We start from the raw sequence: 21,983 nt of genomic DNA on the forward strand, positions 1-21,983 counted from the left end.
CGACAGCCACAGCCACCGCTCCCTCGCCCCATTCGGGAATGCGGCTCTCCCACGCGCATGCGTGGTTCCGCGACCGCGCGCCGGCACGGCTCCGGGGCCTGGAGCGGGGACCCTGGGTAACCCAGGGCGCGCGTGCGCAGTCGCTGTTTGAGCGCTTCCCCCTCCTCTCGTTAGTCCGCCACCCGGACCATTCATTCCGCTCTCCTCCGCCTTGTCGCCCATTATGAAGGCCTGCCCTCCGGTACGTCACGAACGAAAACAGCTCTCGTAAACAGCCGCTGTCGTTACTAGGCCGCCGCCGTCACCGGAGGCGCGCCGTGCGTGTCTGAGCACCACCCGGTCGACGTCTGAAGTCGTATTCCCCTGCCGCTCCCGCCCCTTCCGCCGCTCGCGCACGCGCACGCGCACGCGCACGGCCGCTCCTCGGCGCGCCGGGGTTGGCTGCGGCGGCGGCGGCCTGGAGGGCGGTAGTGGTTTTCACTCTGCGCGATTAGTTTCCTCCGCCCCCTCCCGTTGGACGCTGTTGTGTGGTCGCCTTAAAAAAATCAACTTTATTGTTCATCGGCCCCACCTCCCGCCGCGAAGCGCATCCTCAGGATGCACTGAGGCGGAGGGTAGGGGCGGCGGCGGGTCGCGGTCCCTCTCCTCCGAGAGCCCGGCCGGAGGGGAGGGAGTCACGATGTCCGGGAGCCGCCAGGCCGGGTCGGGCTCCGCTGGGACCAGCCCTGGCTCCTCGGCGGCCTCCTCGGTGACTTCCGCCTCCTCGTCCTTATCCTCTTCCCCGTCGCCCCCTTCCGTGGCGGCTTCGGCAGCGGCGCTGGGGTCCGGAGGTGCAGCCCAGGCCGCGGGCTCCGGCGGCCTCGGGGGCCCGGGGCGGCCTGTGTTGGTGGCGGCCGCCGTGTCCGGCAGCGGCGGCGGCGGCGGCGGGGTGGTGTCCGCGGGCCTGTCCCGACTCAGCTGCCCGGCCCGGCCCAGCGCCGGCGGAGGAGGCGGCAGCTCCAGCCTCGGCAGCGGCAGCAGAAAGCGACCTCTGCTCGCCCCCCTCTGCAACGGGCTCATCAACTCTTACGAGGACAAAAGCAACGACTTTGTCTGGTGGGTGTGAAGAGCAGCCCCTTGTCGCTCGGGTCTGAGCTGCTGTTCGGGCTGGTGGGTCCGGGGGAGGTGGCTTTTCGGTGCTGCTGGGGGATTCGAGCTGGTGGTTGGGGCTAAGAAGCGGGGATGTTGGGGGTCCCGAGCAGGGTGTCGTACTAACGAGGTAAGTGCTGGTGGGGACGTAAATGAAGGATGTTTAGGGAATAAGAAATAAGGGGGGACGAGATGGGCAGTCACATAAATGGGTGTGCACCAAAGAAGAAAGGTGGGCCTTGAGTTTTCTGGCTGCCTGGTGCATTAGGCATCCTATCAGTCCGATTGCTTGTCAAAGTGGATTAAACTTGTAAAGGAAGAGGGTTAAGCTTCCTGGGTTGCTCGAGGGTTGGAATTGTTGGCTAGAGTTTGCTTATGGAGACTGTGGTAGATGGTGCTCTAAAGCATAGGTATGGCTGCTTTAAGAAGAAGTATTTCATGTAAGTATCCGTCCTATTTCCAAGGGCGGGCCCCTTTTCAGTCTACTGTTGAGGCAAGAAAGTCTGTTTCAAAAAAGAAATTTCACCTCTCAATGTCTTGAAAGAGGGAACCACATTTACTAAATCTCATCCATGTATCAGATGTAACTGGTGTAATGCGTGCAGTGGTTCTCAACCTTCCTAATGCCGCGACCCTTTAATACAGTTCCTCATGTTGTGGTGACCCCCAATTTCATTGTTACAAATTGAACATAATTAAAGCATAGTGATTAATCACAAACAAATATGTAATTATATGTGTGTTTTCCGATGGTCTTAGGCGACCCCTCCCCCAAAGGGGTCCCGACCCACAGGTTGAGAACCGCTGCTTAGAGTGTCCTGGCACTTCTGCTTTGAGAGACAGTAGGTATTAGACGTTTTGTCATCATAGTTGGCATCATGAATGAAACACCGTCGTGTTTAGTTATGATATTTGGCATAGAGGGTATAGTTAGATGTCCATAAGTGAAAGATTTAGTTCATTGTATTGTTGCGAGTGTTTTGGGATTTTCATTGGCTTTGTAACCGAAATGCAGTCTAAATGGTAGACTTGTGAGGAAGGAATTGCATTTAGCTGAGTGAGAACTGGTAGGATTTTGTGCTTGTTATCTGGAGAAAATTGTATGTAGACTTAGAGGGTGTGATATAGGAAGTTGGCTTGCACTCTCATAGGGGAAGTTGATTCACTTCAGGGTCGAAGATCTGGGTTGGTGTCATTACAGTTGGCCATTGGATCACAGGGGTTTGAAGTGCCTAGTCCATTTATACGTGGATTGTTTTCAATAAATACAGTCGCCCATTGTTCCGTGGTTTTGCATCTATGAATTCAACCAATGCTGAACAAAAACAGTATTTTCATATACTTAACCTCAGATAGAAAATAATGTTTTCCATTCCCGATTGGTTGAATCCACCATTCGAAGGGCCAACTGTAGAGTCAGAAGTTATAAGTGGGTTTTCAACTGTGTGGGGTCAGTGCCTCTAGCCCCTGAGTTATTTAAGGGTCAGTAATAATAAATATAATAGGAAGTTATTGATTAGACTTACAATGTCCAGTTCTTGCAGTTAATAATGTCTGTTCATATTTTTGCTTTTGTCTTAAATACGTCTGGATTCAGAATTAATTCCTTTTTAATTGAAATTGGGCTATAAATGTGATTGTTACTTATAAATAATTTAAGTAACTTATTATTGGGTCTAAGAGGTGTTTGTGCCCATACTCAGTAGAGAGCATCATATGGTAAAGTAGAAGCTAATGAAACAAAGTGAGGGTTTGCAGGATTCAATTGTCTTATTGATTGATTGAATGGTTTTATTTTATTTATTTTTATTGATTTTACAGAGTGAGGAAGGAAGAGGGAAGAGAGAGATAGAAACATTGATGCTAGAGAAACATCGATTGGCTGCCTCTTGCACACCCTCTACTGGGGACTGATCCTAAAACCTGGGCATGTGCCCTGACTGAAATTGAACCAGTAACCTCTTGGTGCATAGGACGAAGCTCAGCCCACTGAATAACACCTACTGGGCTGATTGAATGATTTTAGAGACAAGAAAGACAGACAGATATCAATTGGTTGCTCTACTTATCCATGCACTCACTGGTTGATTCCCTTATGTGCCTTGACTGGGGATCAAACCAATTGTTTTTTTTAGCCACCATTTGCATTTCACTTTTCAGTAGGCTAAAGGAACACATGCCAGCATCCATATAAGTACACTGTGTGAGAAATAAGGGAATCAAGCATTCATTCAGCAGATATTTATTTGGCACTCACTGTCTGCTAGGCACTGTATGAGTTTCATTGTACTCACTAACAGCTATTTTATAGGAAACTAGAGGCCTGGTGCATGAAATTCGTGCACGGGTAGGGTCCCTAGGCCTGGCCAGCGATCAGGGCCGATCGGGGCCTTTGGGCTGCTAGCTGGGGCCTGCCTTCCTGGTGGTCAGCGCACATCATAGCGAGTGGTCGAACTCCTGGTCGGTTGAACTCCTGAGGGGACAATTTGCATATTAGCCTTTTATTATATAGGATTGGAGAGGGATGGGGAGTATAAATAACTGGCACTTTTTTTATTTTTTAGGAGTAAGGTTATTTCTGGTGAAGTTGACTATTCAGAAGAATTCATTAATGGGAATCTAGTTTCCCGATTCTCAAGTTAGATTTGATTTGGCCAATCTTTTGGAGTAGGAAGATATGGATTAGGCAAGGCTCAAAGAATCCTTTTCATTTTTAATTGACTTTGGGTGTGGTTGGTCTTGTCTTGTATGCATCACAGTCAAACTGAGTCAATCCCAATTACTCTATGCTTTTACATCTAAATGAGAGTGAAGTTTGACAATTCCTTATTCATTACATTTTAAAGATGTTTATACTTCACATTGTATTTGATCCTTAGAGCAATTCTGTGAAGTTATCTAGACTTCCAATTTTAATATAATACTAATATAATTATATTTCTATTGAGGTACAAAAATGTTGAGTAACTTTGTTTCAAATTGGACAGCTAAGGGACAAAATCAGAACTCAGCTCTCCTAATTCTCGACCTAGTGCTTTCTTTGAATGGAATTAGACTACAGATCCTTAGGTTTGAGTACATGTATTTATCCTAGTGGGTTTTAAATGTGGTAGATTGGAGGGAAACAACTGTTCTATAATCACATGAGATAAATGTTTTTAATCCCTAACCTCTTCCTCTCCATGCCTGTCTGCCTGCTTACCTCCAGAATTGGAGGCTGGAGTGGGCAGTCTAGTTCGAAAAAGCTACTCTGGTGATAATGACATGTTGTCATCTTCTTGAGAATAATTGATTTAAAGTCAAATGCCTAATTTTCAGTAGTACATATTGGCCTCTCTTGACTTATATATTTTAAGAAGTTTATTTTTAATTGCAAAATTGAACATTTAGGGATTTATAGTTTCCACACAAAGGATCAAAAGAATATATTATCAAATTGCAGGTCATTTTAACTGATTTATAGACAGAATTTTGTAGTACAGGAGAGTAGTATTTAGCTTGAAGGTGGAAAAATCGTTGACATTCAAAGGAAGTCTTTGTTACTTTCATTTTTCCAATTTTTCTTACATGATCCATTTAATTAAAGCTACTTGAGTCTAGCCTGTATTTGAAAGATGACTTCTTTTATTCTTTCACATTACTACTGCCTCTGCATTAGCTTTTCAACTACCTGAAATGCTCTTTTCTACTTCTGCAAGACCCAGTTATTCTCTAAGTTGCAGCAGAAATAAATGTTTTCAAGTAGCTAGCCCCTTGTGGGAAGATTAACTCTAGTCATCTGTCTGATAAGAAGTAGGTAGGATCTACATTTAACAGATCTGACACTTATTAAATATGCCATTGCCTCTCAAGTCAAACTATTAATAATAGACTATCCTAAAAAAAGACTTTTTAATCACATAATTGTGTCATATCCTGGCATTATTACTTCACTTAGATGTTAAATGTTTCTGAATTCAGATGTTATCTCACTGCATTGCACCCTAGGCAGCCATTATCTATAAATCATACTTAGCACTGAAGATGAAACCTGTGACCACATTGCTACAGTTTTCCAAACAATTAAAAAGTGTTTTTAAGAGATGTTAAAGCATATTCAACTACTGAAATAAGCTAGAATTCATTACATTGTTGTTATAGCAATATCAGTCAAGAACTTCCTTGAATCTGCAAAACAAAACTTGGCCCTGGCCAGTGTGGCTCATTTGGTTGGAGTGTGGTCCCATACACCAAAAGGTTTCAGGTTTGATTTCGGTCAGGGCACATGCCCAGGTTGTGGGTTTGTTCCCATGTATGGGCTTGTGCAGGAGGCAGCCTATCAAGGTTTCTCTCTCACATCAATATTTCTCTCTTTCCCCCTCTCCCTTTCTTCCCCTCTCACTCCCTCCTCTCTCTAAGATCAGTACAAACAGTTATTAAAAACAAAGCAAAAAATTTTTATTTTTATTGTTGAGGGTGTTACAAATGTCCCCCACATCCCACCCCCTTTGCTCCCTCCGCCCAGATCCTGCCCCAACCTAGGCCATCACTGCACTATTGTCTGTGTCCATAGGCTGTGCATATATGCATATAACTTCTTTGGTTAATCTCTTCCCACATCTCCTCTTTTGTTCCCCCTTCCCTCTGAGATCTGTCAGTCTATTCCATGCTTCCATGTCTCTGGACCTATTTACTCATCAGTTTTTTTTGTTATTAAAAACAACAACACCTTGATTTGTTTTATAATACATATGCTGGTTGGATGACAATGATGATGAAAGATACTCTGCAGAAGACGATATCAAGTCATAGCAGTTCATTATGGTTCTTTTATCAGCATCAATGTCAACATAAGATTTAGGTGCATCAAATGGCAGAGAAAATGAGGTGATTATGAAGCAGGATATAAAAGACTACTATTGAATTCTGGTCTATAAATTGAGAGGGAGGTACTTGTACAGTAGTAGTTTATTACCAAAGAGTGTGCTGATAGGAGACTACCTTTTCCCTTTACAAACCTTTCTTAATAACAGACCAGTCAATATTCCTTAGGTGACCATATTCCTTCTAAGAATTGTTAAGATAACTATAACCTTAAACCTTGTTGCTCATTTTTTCTCCTTGCATATGTATGTTTGTTCTTGATGGTTATAGAACTGGTAACCTCTTGGTTCATGGGTCGATACTCAACCCCTGAGCCACTCCAGCCAAGCTATTTCTTCCTATTTTAAATAAGTTTAAGCTGCAACCCTTTATCCCAGTGGTTCTCAACCTTCCTAATGCCGCGACCCTTTCATACAGTTCCTCATGTTGCGGTGACCCCCAACCATAAAATTATTTTCGTTGCTACTTCATAACTGTAATTTTGCTACTGTTATGAATCGTAATGTAAATATCTGATATGCAGGGTATATTTTCATTGTTACAAATTGAACATAATTAAAGCATAGTGATTAATCACAAAAACAATATGTAATTATATATGTGTTTTCCGATGGTCTTAGGCGACCCCTGTGAAAGGGCCCTTCGACCCCCAAAGGGGTCGCGACCCACAGGTTGAGAACCGCTGCTTTATCCTCAAAGCTTCTCTAGCTTGGGAGGAAGGCTTTCTTCTTTTTCCTGTTAAAATTTGTATTATACAAAATTTGTATTCAACAAAATTAAAATGATTCTTGACTTGTTTTTAACATATGTTTCCACATGTTTGCCTTTCACCTTGTTTGTTCTTTGCCCTCTGCCTTTCTTCATATATGTATGTATCAAGTTCTATTTATATAGGTCCCTACTATCTCAATATTTTCATTGAGTAACATGTTTTCTGTTCATATTCTCATATATAAGTTAATTGTCCTTTCATTTTTCAAAATTAAATTTAATGAACTGATTTTTGTCTCTATTTCTATGTAGAGAGAAAGGTGGATTGTAATAGATGGTCTGATTTCTGTTTATCGTATTTCTGATTTTATCTTTGGGAATTCATCCTTCTCTCTTCCTAGTCTGTGTACTTTGGGGTGGGAACTCTTTGTCCCCAAATTCAGAATTGGAACACGTGATCCTAGGCCCAAGTAATCTAGTCATTGAATACATTGCCTTTTGTTTCTGACTTCTTCAATTTGGCATAATAATATTTTTGAGATTCATATTAAACTGTGATAAATGTATATACATAGGTGTATATGTATTTATGTATATAAATGTGTTTTTTAATGTATTCATTTTAGAGAGAGAGAGATGAAGGGAGAGGTAGAGAGAAAGAAACATCGATTGTCTACCTCCTGCATGCTCCCTACTGGGGATCGGGAATCAAACCTGTGATCTCTCAGTGCATGGGATGATGCTCAACCAACTGAGCCACACTGGCCAGGGCTGTGTGGTTATTTTTTAACTTATCTTGTGGAGTTTTACTCTGGACATGTATGAGTAGTATTCAGCAATGGACTTGATGAGAACCCTGTATAGAGTTGTAGAATTCTTTCTTCTTGTAGCTCCTTCCTCTGGTGTCCGTCCTGTCCTGTAAATTCTTTCCCTTTTGTCTTTCCTAGACTCAGCAAGATTGTTGTATTATGCTCGTGTTCTCTTTCATTGGGCCTGTGAATCTTTCTGTGAAAACAGAAAACTGGGTCTGTGATAGTGCTGACTTATTTATTCATCTTCCATCAAAGATATCAGTACTGTGCTGAGTAGTGTCCAATGCCTGAAAGCAGTTGTTTCATTTACCCCCGCCTCAATTTTCTAAGTATATGTAGTACGAATGTACGTCTAGTAATAGGTACCTACCAACACAGTGCTGTTGAAAGTATTAAGTGGGTTAATATATGTCATTGTTTTAATGGATATAGTTTGTGCTGTTTTGAGTATTAACTATCATTACCATCTTCATTACCTAGAAGAGTTATTGAAATTGGAATTGTAAATTTATCTTTCAGGAAATTAGTTTTTTTTTGAGATAGGAAATAAAAGCACATTTGGATTAGTAGATCTAGGTAGATGTTTTTGAGTACGGATGATCAAAGAAGATGATAGAACTTTCTTAAGGACTCTTGTGATTGCATTGCACTATTAAAAATTATGGGTGAGTTAAAGTATTGGGGCCATTTTAATATACTTATTTAATTCATTTTAGAGCTTGATGGCCATTAGTGCCATCTTGAACAAATTGTCATTTGACCTGCAATCCCCTGAAGTTTATTCAGCTCAAGAGAAATTTCATCTCTCATTGATAAGATGTTTGGAGACTGCAGTGTATGGAAATAGGATTTTGTTGTATTGTTGCTGACCTTTTCTAATTTGAAATCCCTCTACTTTAAAAGTATCAATTATTTTCTGTTTTCTTTTTAGCCCTATCTGCTTTGATATGATCGAGGAAGCATACATGACGAAATGTGGCCACAGCTTTTGGTAAGATGATTTTACTTAGCAAAATTGCCTTTTGGTATTCTTAAATCTGTGTGTAAATGTAGCTAGTGAGAGGTTTTGTTTTTTTTTTAAGTAATTTTGGTTATCTTGTAATCATATTATTTTTTTGATATATCTTTATAGGTTCTTTGGCTCAAGGCAGTAAGCATATGGTTGGTGTATAATATCTGTGAAGTAGTTAGGTTTACCATAGGCTTTACAGGTAGATTTTAAAACTTTTGGGTTTATTAATTGTTAAAGAGCTTTTAACTGCTCTTTTAGAAAATTGGGGTGGTGGTTCTGGGTAATCAGTACAAAGCACCTTTAACTCACTTGCGGGAATAGGTATGAGGCCCAGTAAAGCAGGCTAAACGGACACTGGAAAAGAATATAGAGGATTAAAAACTTCTGTGTTCTTTTTAACACTTCTATCAGTGTCATTAATATGTGTATATTTTGTAAAATTTAGTTGTGGTAAAATACACATAATAAAATTTACCATCCTAAACACTTTTAAGTTCAGTAATGTTAAGTATATGTGCACATTGTTGTGTTCATTCAATATCCAGAACTTTTTCTTGCAAAACAGCTACTACACCCAATGGCTAGTTTTAGCCAATAGAAACATTTTTTAATCCCATCATTTATAACACATAACCCAATTTTCCGAGATGCCAAAGTGTAAAGCAGCGGTTCTCAACCTGTGGGTCGTGACCCCTTTGGGGGTCGAACGACCCTTTCACAGGGGTCGCCTAAGACCATTGGAAAACACATATATAATTACATATTGTTTTTGTGATTAATCACTATGCTTTAATTATGTTCAATTTGTAACAATGAAAATACATCCTGCATATGAGATATTTACATTACGATTCATAACAGTAGCAAAATTACAGTTATGAAGTAGCAACGAAAATAATTTTATGATTGGGTGTCACCACAACATGAGGAACTATATTAAAGTGTTGCGGCATTAGGAAGGTTGAGAACCACTGGTTTAAAGGAAGAAAAAAACGTTCAATTCAGAAGAAAAGAAATATAACAAAGTAAAACAAAGTGAGAGAGGAGCCTTGGATAGGCCAGTGGATAAAGTAAAACACAATTAACTCACTCTACACTTGAGATAAAAATTTAACTACAAGCAGACGTACAGGAACTCTATACCTATTAAACAACTCCTCCTTTTCCCTTTCCCCAGCCTCTGTCAATTGCCATTTAACTTTCTATCTGTAAATTTGACTGTTCTAGACCTCATATAGGTGGAGTCAAGTAGTACTTGTCTTTTTTGTGACTAGCTTATTTTACTTAGCATAATGTTCTCAAGTTTCATTAATATTGTAGCATGTGTCAAAACTTCCTTTCTTTTTAAGGCTGAATAATATCCCATTGCATGTATCTATTATATTTTGTCTATTCATCTGTCAGTGGACTCTTGGATTACTTTCATCTCTCTCTTTTTTTTTTTTTTTTTTAAATATATTTTATTGATTTTTTACAGAGAGGAAGGGAGAGAGATAGAGAGTCAGAAACATCGATGAGAGAGAAACATCGATCAGCTGCCTCCTGCACATCTCCTACTGGGGATGTGCCCGCAACCCAGGTACATGCCCTTGACCGGAATCGAACCCGGGACCTTTCAGTCCGCAGGCCGACGCTCTATCCACTGAGCCAAACCGGCCTCGGCTACTTTCATCTCTTAACTGTTGTTAATAATGCTACTTTGAACATTGGTATATAAATATCTCCTTGAGACACTGCTTTTAGTTCTTTTGGTTATATATCCATAAGTGGAATTGCTGGATTATAGGTAATACTATGATTATTTTTTTTGAGGAATAGCCATACTGCTTTCTATATATAGTTGCAGTACCATTTTACATTCCCATCAACAGTGCATAAAGGTTCCAATTTTTCCGCATCCTTGCCAACGCTTGTTGATTTTTGCCTTTTTTTTTTTAAATAGTAGCCATGTTAATGGGTATGTGGGTATATAATCTGTGTATGTTTAATTCTTGTTGTTTATTTTTTTGTTTGGGAGTAGTATATTCTACTTTGAGTAATCATCTTTTTAAATTTTATATTCAGTAGATTTGTTATTTGAATTTATTTTTCAATAACTTTGTATACTATTGTCTAATAAATGCCCTATGTATCTTCTTTATGATATACACATATAAGCTGGAATAAATTGGATAAACTGTTTGATTGCTTAAGTTGAAAATGAGGAATAGAAAACTAATAGACATTATTTTGTGACCAGTTTATTAATCTATCACTGACTTAATCAAACCTATTTTATTGTTTTTCTCTGCTAATAGCTACAAGTGTATTCATCAGAGTTTGGAGGACAATAATAGATGTCCCAAGTGTAACTATGTTGTGGATAATATTGACCATCTGTATCCTAATTTCTTAGGTGAGTCTTTGGAATGACTTTTTATTTTTAAAATATTTCCCCCCCCAAAGTGTATGCTAGCATTTAATTTATTCAGAAAACATAGCTTCGACTAAGCAAGTCTCTCTTTTCTACTCACCAGATGCTTTCCCGTCTTACCTGGGTTGTGACAGATTCCATACCTTATCATATTATTTTTAATTTTTAAAAAAAATTTGATTGACACGACTCTTAGATTCTTGCATAGATGGCTGGACAGAATGTGAGGCTAAAGGAGAATGCCAGATGTCCAGAATACTTGTCTCTTTATATGGTGTTGTGCATTCCTGCTGTTTCTGCTTCAGGGGCAGACGTAAAAAACATGGGAAAAAGGATTAAGGTAGAGGGGGGAGGACAAAAAAAAGCCACGAACATTCCTGCGTGGGGGCAGAGAGTCTGTGACCTGGGAGGCAATAGAAAAGTAAGAAGTAGGGAAGGAAGATATGGAAGTAGAATTTTTGAGAGAGGAATGGTAGCTGGAGAAGAGAGACAAAATAGGAAATGCTTAGGGCGAATAGTAAATGGTTGATAATAGTATCTAGTCAGAGACAAGATATTATTATCAAGATATTTGTGAATATATAAGAATTCTACTTGTTGAATAGCCTAAGGTTTGTTGGAAATCTTTAGATTGAGTTTTTAGGAATGAAGATTAATTTTCCAAAGATTAATTTTTAGATCTGGGTAGGCATGAATAGAGTACTACTGTGTATATTAGTCAAAGGTTTAATGCTTCATTCTAAAGAGTAACATACTCAGAGTTATAGTGTGATGTTTACTTGCATATTAAATTCTGACCTGCCAGTGCTCCAGTTGCAGTTTGGCTTTCTCAGCTCAATGTTGGTTTATAATAAACCATGAATTTGAACCTTTTCAGCTATGGCTTTCATTTTTATCTCTGCTCTAAAATTGCATTGGCTACAATCCTTTTTTTCTCTACCATTTAGTATTTTTTCATTAAGGAAAATCATTAGATGGTTGCACAGCAGAAAGGAACCTTGGAAGAAATATTGCGAAGGTTTTCTGTTGGAATATCAAATTCTTCTACATAGAGTTTTATGATAAACTTGGAGAAGGAACTTAGGAAATGAGGAAATATAAGTGGTTTGATATTCTGCAGGACTGGACTTCATGGGCTAGGTTAAATAAAAGGGAAAACAAATCCTTCAAAGCAGAAGCCTTTAGGTTCCTGAACTTGGATTAATGCTGCCGTGTGGGCTCTAGAATCACTTTTCTATCAGTTGCATAACTTTGGAAAGCTACTTCTTTTGAAATGATTAAATACGGAAGGGAATCAAATGTTCTGAAAATTTGGAGATTTACTAAATTTTTTAAACAATATTCCTTAGTAAGTCCATAAGTTAGAAATTCTGTTATGTGACTTTCTAAATGGTGAGAGAGAGAGAGAGAATGAGAATGCTATACACCAGTATGGAAGGAATGTAAAAATGTTGGAAAGTAATTTCATACTATAAATACAGTGTTCTATATGTTAGTGTGTGTGTGTGTGTTCACTAGTGAATATTGAAGTCACAATTACTGATTTTCTAAGCTAGAAATTATCCTGGTGATAATATAGTTTTTAAACTCTTTTTATGGATAGAAGTTTTTGATTTTGGGTAATTGGAATGTAAGTACTTTTGAAGTCTTAATTACAGTGCAGCTTTCAGTGAGATTTTTTATGCCAGCCATGGAAATAACATTTTATCCTGATATATCTCTTTCTGTTTTTCTGCCCATCTTCAGCCTTTGCCTTTGTATAGTGATGGTCAGACTCTTAGGTTTCCTCACAGTAAGTAAATAGGGATTATATTTCTTATGCACTCAGGATACCACTGAGATCTCTTTCTAAAGTGGAATACCACTTGTTTTTTTCTATACTGAAAAACTCTTCTAAGTTATTTACTTACACTAGAGGCCTGGTGCACAAAAATTTGTGCACTTGGGTGGGAGGGGAGTCCCTCAGCCCGGCCTGTGCCCTCTCATAGTCTGGGACCCCTCGGGAGATAACGACCTGCTGGCTTAGGCCTGCTCCCGGGTGGCAGAGGGCAGGCCCAATCCCTAGGTGCAGCCCCTGCTTGGGCTCAGAGCAGGGCCGATTGGGGAGTTGGGGCGCCCCCCCCTGCCATGCACAGAGCAGGGTGATCGGGAGGTTTTGATGCCACCCTCAGTCATGCTCAGGGTAGGGCCGATTGGGGGGTTGGGGCACCGTCCCCTGTCACACTCAAGGCAGGGTGGATGGGGAGGTTGCGGCGCCACCCCCTGTCACACACGGAGCAGGGCCAATCAGGGGGTTGGGGCACTGCCCCCTGTCACTCACAGAGCAGGGCCCATCAGGGGGGTTGGGGCTCGGTACCCTGTCATGCACAGACCAGGGCCAATCAGGGTGTTGGGGCGCTGCCCCCTGTCACTCACAGAGCAGGGCCCATCAGGGTGTTGGGGCGCCGCACCCTGTCACACACAGAGCCGCAGGGCGATCAGAGGTTGGGGAGCTCCCCCCTATCAGGCACAGAGCAGGGCTGATCAGGGGGTTGGGGCACCTTCCCCTGTCACGAACAGAGCAGGGTGGATAGGGAGGTTGTGGCCCCGCCCCCTGTCACACACAGAGCCTCAGGGCGATCAGGGGGTTTGGGCGCTGCCCCCTGTCACGCTGATCCCAGTGCCGGGAGGCCTCGCAGCTCCGCTGATCCCGGTGCTGGGAGGCATATTAGCCTTTTACTATATAGGGTAGAGGCCTGGTGCACGGGTGGGTGCTGGCTGGTTTGCCCTGAAGGATGTCCTGGATCAGGGTGGGGGTCCCCACTGGGGTGCCTAGCCAGCCTGGGTGAGGGGATGATGGCTGTTTGCAGCTGGTCACACATCCTTCAGGGTGGGGGTCCCCACTGGGGTGCCTGGCCAGCCTGGATGAGGGGATGATGGCTGTTTGCAGCTGGTCACACATCCTTCAGGGTGGGGGTCCCCACTGGGGTGCCTGGCCAGTCTGGGTGAGGGGCTGAGGGCTGTTTTCGGGCTGAGGGCTGTTTTCAAGCTGGGGGTGACTGAAGCTCCCAACCGCTCCTTTTTTTCTTTTTTTTTTCCTTTTTTATTCTGGGCCAGCTTTAGCTTTGAGGCTTGGCTCCAGCTCTTAGGCCTCCGCTACTGAAAGTAGGTTTCTGGCCTTTGCTTACAATGTTGCGATCCTGATGGCTGAAGCCCGGCGGACTAAAGCAGGTTTCTGGGGTTTTGTTTAGCTTCTATATTTGTTACATAGTTGCTTAGAGTTGCAGCTCAGAGGCCTGCAGCGGCAGGCGGGGAAAGTTGGAGTCCTCTGTCACTGAAGCAAGCAAGCCTCATGTTAGTTTCAAGCTGCCTGGCTGCCGGCCGCCATCTTGGCTGGCAGTTAATTTGCATATTGCCCTGATTAGCCAATGGGAAGGGTAGCGGTTGTACGCCAATTACCATGTTTCTCTTTTATTAGATAGGATTATTTCAGCTCTCAGAGCTCTCTCTCTTGATCCTGGAAGGCTCATGTGGGGTGAGGGGGTTGGGTGGCAGTGTCTCATCCACCTATTCCACTTCTGCAATTCTGCATTTGTTCTCCAGTCCTGCAAGGCTTGCTCTCTAGTCTCCCTGTTCCTTCCTGTGTAAGATCTCTCTTTGGCTGCTCCATCCTTTCGCGGTCTCTCTTTCTCTTTCTCCCTCCTTCTGTCCCTTCCTCTTTCCCTCCCTTTCTCTCTCTTAGTTTCCTCTGTCTATAGATAAAAATTATAAATTAATTTTTAAATCTTCCTAATGAATGGCCCTCTTTTTATTTATTTATTTTTTAAATATATTTTATTGATCTTTTTTACAGAGAGGAAAGGAGAGGGATAGAGAATTAGAAACATTGACGAGAGAGAAACATCAATCAGCTGCCTCCTGCACACCCCCTACTGGGGATATGCCCACAACCAGGGTACATGCCCTTGACTGGGATCAAACCCCGGACCCCTCAGTCCGTGGGCCAACTGAGCCAAACCAGTCAGGGCGAATGGCCCTCCTTTTAAAATAAAGGACAACATGAATGCAAAGTTTAAAATCCCTGTTTTTTTTTTTTTTTAAGTAGCTAATGCATGTAACATCCTTACTACTGTCCTAAGTGCTTTATGTATGTTAACTCATTTAATTATCATTTGTCATCTTCATTCCTCAGGTGAGGAAAGTAAGGCAGAATTTAACTGCATAAAAGTTATTCAGCCAGTAAGTGGCAGAGTAGGGATTTGGTCCTAAGCAGTCTGGCTCAAGAGTCTGTGCTTTTACTACACTATCCTGCATCTAAAAAGACAGTTGCTAAAAAGGAAAATTTAGCAGTAGAAATGCATTGTTTGTTCTTAGTACTATGGGTGTTATAAGAATCTATAAAATTATAATTATGAATATAGATTATCCTTCAGTTTCAGTGGTATATGAGATTTCTTGGTCAAATGCAATGTAATATATATGTAAAGTATTATTGTTATTTAACTCACATTTTTTTTTAAAATATATTTTATTGATTTTTTACAGAGAGGAAGGGAGAGGGATAGAGAGTTAGAAACATCGATGAGAGAGAAACATCGATCAGCTACCTCCTGCACACCCCCTACTGGGGATGTGCCCGCAACCAAGGTACATGTCCTTGACTGGAATCGAACCTGGGACCCTTCAGTCCGCAGGCCGATGCTCTATCCACTGAGCCAAACCGGTTACATTTTATTCAAATGGGTAATTCTATAACTGAAACATTAAACTCTTATTTACATACTCCTCTTTATTTCCCAGTACTACATTATTTTAAGCTCTCTTCGTTATCTTCCTTTGGTTATAATGATAACTTTACTTGTGACATACATACCAGCTTCTTCAGAATCTGGCTCCAATCTAGCTACATTTCCAATCTTAGTTCTTAGCCCCTGTTAATCATTAACAAAATCACTGTGACCCTGTGTTTCAGCCATATTCATTTTAAATCACTTTATCTTCTGCTGTCTTATGACTTTGTCCCTTGCCTCCCCTTCCTCTATCTGAATTTTTTTCCACTTAGTTAATCTCTGTGCTCCTGTTTTGGCTCAATTCTAATGTCACCTTCTACTGGAAGCCTATTTCTTAAATTTTGATTACTCCTCTTCTGTGTTCTCTGTAAATCTGTTTCAATGATAACACTGATTTTTTACATTATGTTACAACTACTGCATCATATATATTTGTCTTCCTACTCTGAGCTGCTTGAGTCTTGGATTGAGTGTTACTTAGATTTAGTCTCACTCACTTTTGAAGTTTGGATATCTAGTGTGGGCTTGATACCTCTCTTGTTTGTTAGAAAATATTTGTAGTTGGATTGTGGTGTAGTGGAAATTTTAGATAATTGGGTTTGTATCCCAACCCTCTTATGTACTGTGTGTCATGCTCTCTAATATTCCCTCATCTCTAAATAGGAGGAACAACCAATGGGATAATGTCTGTAAATTAAAGCACTTACCTAGCCTAGTGCTAGTTTCCCTTTATCATTTTTTTAAATCAGCTAGCTGTTAAAGACAGAATAATCCAATTAAAAGTGGCTTAACCATTAAGGAAAATGTATTGATTCCCATAAAAAGAATTTCTAAAACTAGTTAATTCTGTGGTTCTGTAACATTATCAAGTTCTTTCCATCTTTTTGTTCCTCCATCCCCAGCATATGTATTGGTCTTAGGCTAGATCCCCTCAAGACTGCAGGATGGCTCTAAGCAGTTCCAGATATCATCCATTCATGATGGCAGGGAACGAACTCGTTTTTCTCCTCTACTTCTTTCTGAAAGACAGCATTCCCCTCATTGGTCAAAACTAGGTCACAAACTTAACACCATGTCAGTCACTGGCAAGAGTATAAATGACTAAATACCATGGACCTGAGGAAGGGTCTAGCGCCTGTGAAAGTATGTGGTAATCTGACACTTGGAAAAAATCTGCTGTTATTTAAATAAAAGATGGATGGTTTGTGGATAGGTAACTGACATTGTCTGCCAGGATATTTATAGAGGAGTCAAACAAACAAAAAGAAAAAATATAAATCTTTAGTACCTACCTCATAGACTCAACCAGTTACCATGGAGAGCATGGTACAATCTCACACAGTGAAGAATTGTCTCTCTCCAAGTGCCAAGCAGTGACATTATTGAAACGTGTAAGAGTAAGTACATATTCTGAGAAGAATTCTGAGTAGTAATAGTAATAGTTTTACCAGTAGTAGCCTGTGACAAAACTGTTTTTAATTTGAAATTTCTGCTTAGCATCATTTTAATTTGAAGCTTTGTAAACTTAAAATACAATTCATCTAAACAGAACAATTAGATGATACATTTAACGCAATAATGCGTGTTTCTTGTTTTGTTTTTATTTTCAGTGAATGAGCTCATTCTCAAACAGAAGCAAAGGTTTGAGGAAAAGAGGTTCAAATTGGACCACTCAGTGAGTAGCACCGTATGTTTCAACTCTTATTACTATTTTTAATACATTTTAATTCATTGTTTTTATTGCTTTAATATTAGATATTCAAATTTTAGTATATTGTTGATTTTTCTTAAAGGAAATTTGTTTACCATTGTTTTGTTTAATAAAGAACTTTCTTAACTGCATTGTTTAAAATTTACTCTAGTGATCATCTTTTGGAAGGTCTGGTGGGATCACATTTAGATAGTTTGCTTGTAATACATGACAGTTGAAAGATTATATGGCAGAGTAAAACTATGTGTGGTAATTTGGGAAAAACTGTTGAAAGAGTCTCAATTTAAGAGGATTAACCCCAAATTATTGAGGCAGGTGAGCTTAAATTAAGACCTTACAACTAAATACCAAGTTGAAAATATGGCTAGAAAAAGAATTAAAACTCAGGCACTTATTCTGAAAGGAATTACACCTTTAGAGATGCTGACTCAACATTTGTCTTGAATATGCCTTTCATGTCTGTTATCTAAATAAATTTAAGGGGAAAAGAGTATTTAAATGATCATGAGAAGGCAGTGGGAAGCCACTAGCTGGGGAAAAATAGGTTGGAACAATATAGTGTACTAGAGGCCCAGTGCACAAAATTCAGGCACGGGTAGGGTCCCTAGGCCTGGCTGGCAATCAGGGCCAATCTGCGGGGTGACAGGCGGGGCAATCGGGGGGGCCCCCTGCTGGCACCTGCCTTGGCTGGCCTGGGGCCTGAGGGCTGGGGGAGCTCCTGCATTGAATGTCTGCTCCCTGGTGGTCAGTGCGCCTCATAGTGACCAGTTGTTCTGCCGTTCGGTCGATTTGCATATTAGGCTTTTATTATATAGGGTTTTTGTTATCTGTGTAATAATCATATTAGGAAGTAGCAGTTAAACATTTGTTTTAGACACTAAAACAATCTTCTTAGAAAGTTATTGTGTTTCTTTTCCTTATTTTTAGAATGGCCACAGGTGGCAAATCTTTCAAGATTTACTGGGAACTGACCAAGATAACCTTGATTTGGCCAACGTCAACCTCATGTTGGAATTACTAGTGCAGAAGAAGAAACAACTGGAAGCAGTAAGTGGTAGCTGAACTTAAAAAAAAACATTGATTTAAATGGTGCTGTTTATTCCATTGTAAAAGATCTAGAAATGTTTATAAATAATAGGGTAGTGTCACTTAATCCATCCAATTTTATTCAGCTAGAAACATCTTCAAGGTGTCACTTATAACAGATTCCCCTTTTTCAAATAAGAGAAAGAACAAAATGTTTGTAATATAACTTAGAGTGGCCAGTTTGTATTAACAAAAGTTGAGTGTTAAGAAAGATCATGAGAAAGTACAATTTTATTTTAATAAGGAACAATTGTATTGGTTGTCTTTCTTCTAATGAATATCTTCTTTGCCATATTGTCCCCTCTTTACATACAAGATTTGAAGGAGAAAATAGAGATTATTTTTATCTACATAAAGTCCTCCTAAAAGGTCTCCATTGGTAGAGTAGTAGTATATTGCTTAACTAAGTGCATTTAGAAAAATGGGAACTGAAACTGAATATATCCAGTTTGATGTAATAAAATGTAGATAAGTAGAAAATTGCATTTATTTCATGTAAAAATGTAAAATGTGAATTTGCACGTATTAGGAATTGAATATGATTCATGATAAGCAATGCACCCCTTAAGCAAATACCCACTCCGAACTAGCTTAAGAAGCAGATATTGCCGAAACCGGTTTGGCTCAGTGGACAGAGCGTTGGCCTGCAGACTGAAAGGTCCCAGGTTCGATTCCGGTCAAGGGCATGTACCTGGGTTGCGGGCACATCCCCAATAGGAGATGTGCAGGAGGCAGCTGATCGATGTTTCTCTCTCATCAGTGTTTCTAACTCTCTATCTCTCTCCCTTCCTCTCTGTAAAAAATCAATAAAATATTAAAAAAAAAAAAAAAAAAAGAAGCAGATATTTATTGATAGGATAAGGGAGTGAGTAGCTCATATACATTAAGAGGGAAGAGCTTATCAACCAAACATTAGAAAGATTGGAACCATGAATCTGTCTTTGGGCTTCCTCTTTGTGTGTGTGTGTGCTTGCTCGTGCGTGAGAGAGAGAGAAAAACAGGTATGATTGTCTTTTCTAAGATTTTTATCACATGGTAGATGATAGGTTCACTTGTACTTCCAACTTCAGTTTAAAATTTTCTGTGGATAGATTCTGATTAACATAGCTTGATCTGGATCACAGAATGGGAACATTTTAGTGGGAGAAAGGAGTAGGTGAAGTTAAGATGACCAAAATGAGTTTCCCATTCTGTGTCTTTTTGGGGGGACAGGGTTGTTGCAGATTTGTCCTGTTTTTATTTTTAAGGGGGCCTTAATCTTAGTGTATATCTGTATCTATATCTATATCTATATCTATATCTATATCTATATCTATATCTATATCTATCTATCTATCTATATCTATCTATCTATCTATCTATCTATCTATCTATCTATCTATCTATCTATCTATATTCATTCTGTATTTCTCACTACGTTTTAGCCAGATGTAGAAGTTCAATTTGTATGCTTTTGGTCTGTTGAAAAAAATTTTTTTCAAATATGTTTTATTGGTTTCAGAGAGGACGGGAGAGGGAGAGAGAGATAGGAACATCAATGATGATAGAAAATCATTGCTCAGCTCCCTTCCGCATGCTCTACACTGGGGATTGAGCCTACAACCCAGGCATGTGCCCTTGACCGGAATCAAACCTAGGACCCCTCAGTCCGCAGGCCGATGCTCCATCCACTGAGCCAAACCAGCTAGGGCTGATCTGTTGAAATTTATTGTGGTTTTCATTATATGGTACATGGTCTATTTTGTTAAATGATAACTTGCTTTTGAAAACAGTATTGCTCTTTGTTGTAATGCTTTTATAAAATTGATTACGTAGTTTGTTAATATTATTCAATCTTTTTTTCCTCCTAGCTCTGTCAGTTACTGATAAGGATATGTTAAAAATATAATTTAGATTGTCCATTTTTCACTGTTTTCTGTGATTTTTGCTTTGTGTATTTTGAAGCTCCTCATTAAGTGTATGTGTCCCCCCAAAAATGTATACATGTCTAGGATTGTTATGTCTTCTGGATGAATTATTTCATTTATCATTATGAATTGTATTTGATTATCACTTGAAATATTCCTTGTTCTGAAGGTGGTTATAGTTAATCATACTACCAGAAGTGCATATCCTTCACCATTTTATTGATAGTAGATTTAAGGAAAAGAATGTATTGATATAGAGAAAATTAACCACCTAAATCATAGTAACAATTACACAAGACATGGCAAAGTGACTCTTGATTTGTGAAATGTTACCTGCTTATTTTATAGGTAGGGACTTAGGCCAAGTAGGGGAAGCACTCAAAAGTTTTACAAGATTTTTAGGTTAGAATCCTTTCTCTAATACCTGAAATTTAAGTCTTGTTTTGTCTTCTCTTCTGTCTACCCCACCTCCTCCCCCTCTTGCTTTTCTTTTCTCTTCCCTTTTCTTAAAATCCAAGTAATAAATAGTACTCCTAATTTACAAAGTCAAATGATATTCCAAGATCAAAGGAAAAGTGTTATTGTTGTTTTTATCATAAAGTTTGGGGTGCTCTCCCCCTTTTTTACAAATCAGTAGCATTCTTAACCTGTTTACATGTCCTAGTTGATAGACAGAAATGAAGTTTCAAACTTACTATTTTGAAGATAGTTTGTACACTTTTTTTGCAAATGAACTGTATTCTTTATTAGCAGTCTTGGTTGTGCATTTTTCTTTTTGTATAAAGATGTGATCTTGACTCTCTAGCCATTAATAATCTGTAGACAGTTGTAAATAATCAGTGTGAAGAGTCCCAAGAAAGAGTCCCAATGTATCCTGGGATACAATGTCATATTGTTGGGACACAGAGCACCTGTTTGTTCTTTAGGATAGTTTAACTTCTCAGGAATGTGTCTCAGGTTCAATAAATGCCAGTTTGTTATGCAAGAAAAAACTTCACTTTAAAATCTCATCACACCATGCTTTACAAATGTATGTATTTATTTTTATTTTGAGAGTATGTTTATTAAAGTTGGGGACAGTGAAAGAAGAAAGGACTTAGGATAGAAAACCAACAGGAGAGACTAGGAAGGGCTGCTTTTGCTCTCTAGAAACATTATGGGAAAGAAGTGAACCAAGATGGGGCTGCTGTCAGTTCACTGGAGGGTCAGAGAAAAGGGGACCTTGGGGACAGATTTAGTGTTAGCCCAGGAGGAGCTGCCTCTGCCCATTGCTCCCCTGGTCACAAGTCTTCTCTGGTCCATTAGAGCTTAGGAGATACATGCCTGTGGGGGGTAAAGAAGAGAAAGGGAAAGGTATGGCCTTGCTCCCAGGAGGGAGAGCACACTTACTTAGTTGTGATACATTAATTCAGTTGTGTTTGTTAATTGGAATATCCTAATGTGATTGTCAGTTCAGATGTGCCTCCTTTGTCCTTTTTTGTCTTGGCTTAAACATTTCATTGATCTATTTTGCTCTTACTCTTTAAAATGCCTTTTAAAGAATATCCCCAAAGGGGATATACCCTGGGAAT

At 40.0% G+C, this 21,983-nt stretch overlaps 1 protein-coding gene across 6 annotated transcripts in view; it reads left to right on the forward strand.

Moving 5' to 3' along the window:
• Window positions 1-429: 429 nt before the first annotated feature.
• COP1 (COP1 E3 ubiquitin ligase) overlaps window positions 430-21,983 on the forward strand; it is a 104,254-nt gene continuing 82,700 nt past the window's right edge. For 2 of the 6 annotated variants that reach the window (XR_004973424.1, XM_036344641.1), the window contains exons 1-5: window positions 431-1,095; window positions 8,446-8,505; window positions 10,824-10,921; window positions 17,319-17,395; window positions 18,347-18,466. Coding sequence is in view for 5 of the 6 variants with exons in the window: in XM_036344641.1 (XP_036200534.1) it covers window positions 680-1,095; window positions 8,446-8,505; window positions 10,824-10,921; window positions 17,319-17,395; window positions 18,347-18,466 (771 nt within the window). In the remaining variant the exon portion in view is untranslated. Of the gene's footprint in view, window positions 1,096-8,445; window positions 8,506-10,823; window positions 10,922-17,318; window positions 17,396-18,346; window positions 18,467-21,983 lie in introns of all 6 variants that reach the window. The other 4 variants (XM_036344640.1, XM_036344642.1, XM_036344643.1 and 1 more) reach the window with 3 other exon arrangements.

This window comes from Myotis myotis, unplaced genomic scaffold, assembly GCF_014108235.1.
Source record: "Myotis myotis isolate mMyoMyo1 unplaced genomic scaffold, mMyoMyo1.p scaffold_m19_p_18, whole genome shotgun sequence".
Classification (NCBI taxonomy): Eukaryota; Metazoa; Chordata; class Mammalia; order Chiroptera; family Vespertilionidae; genus Myotis; species Myotis myotis.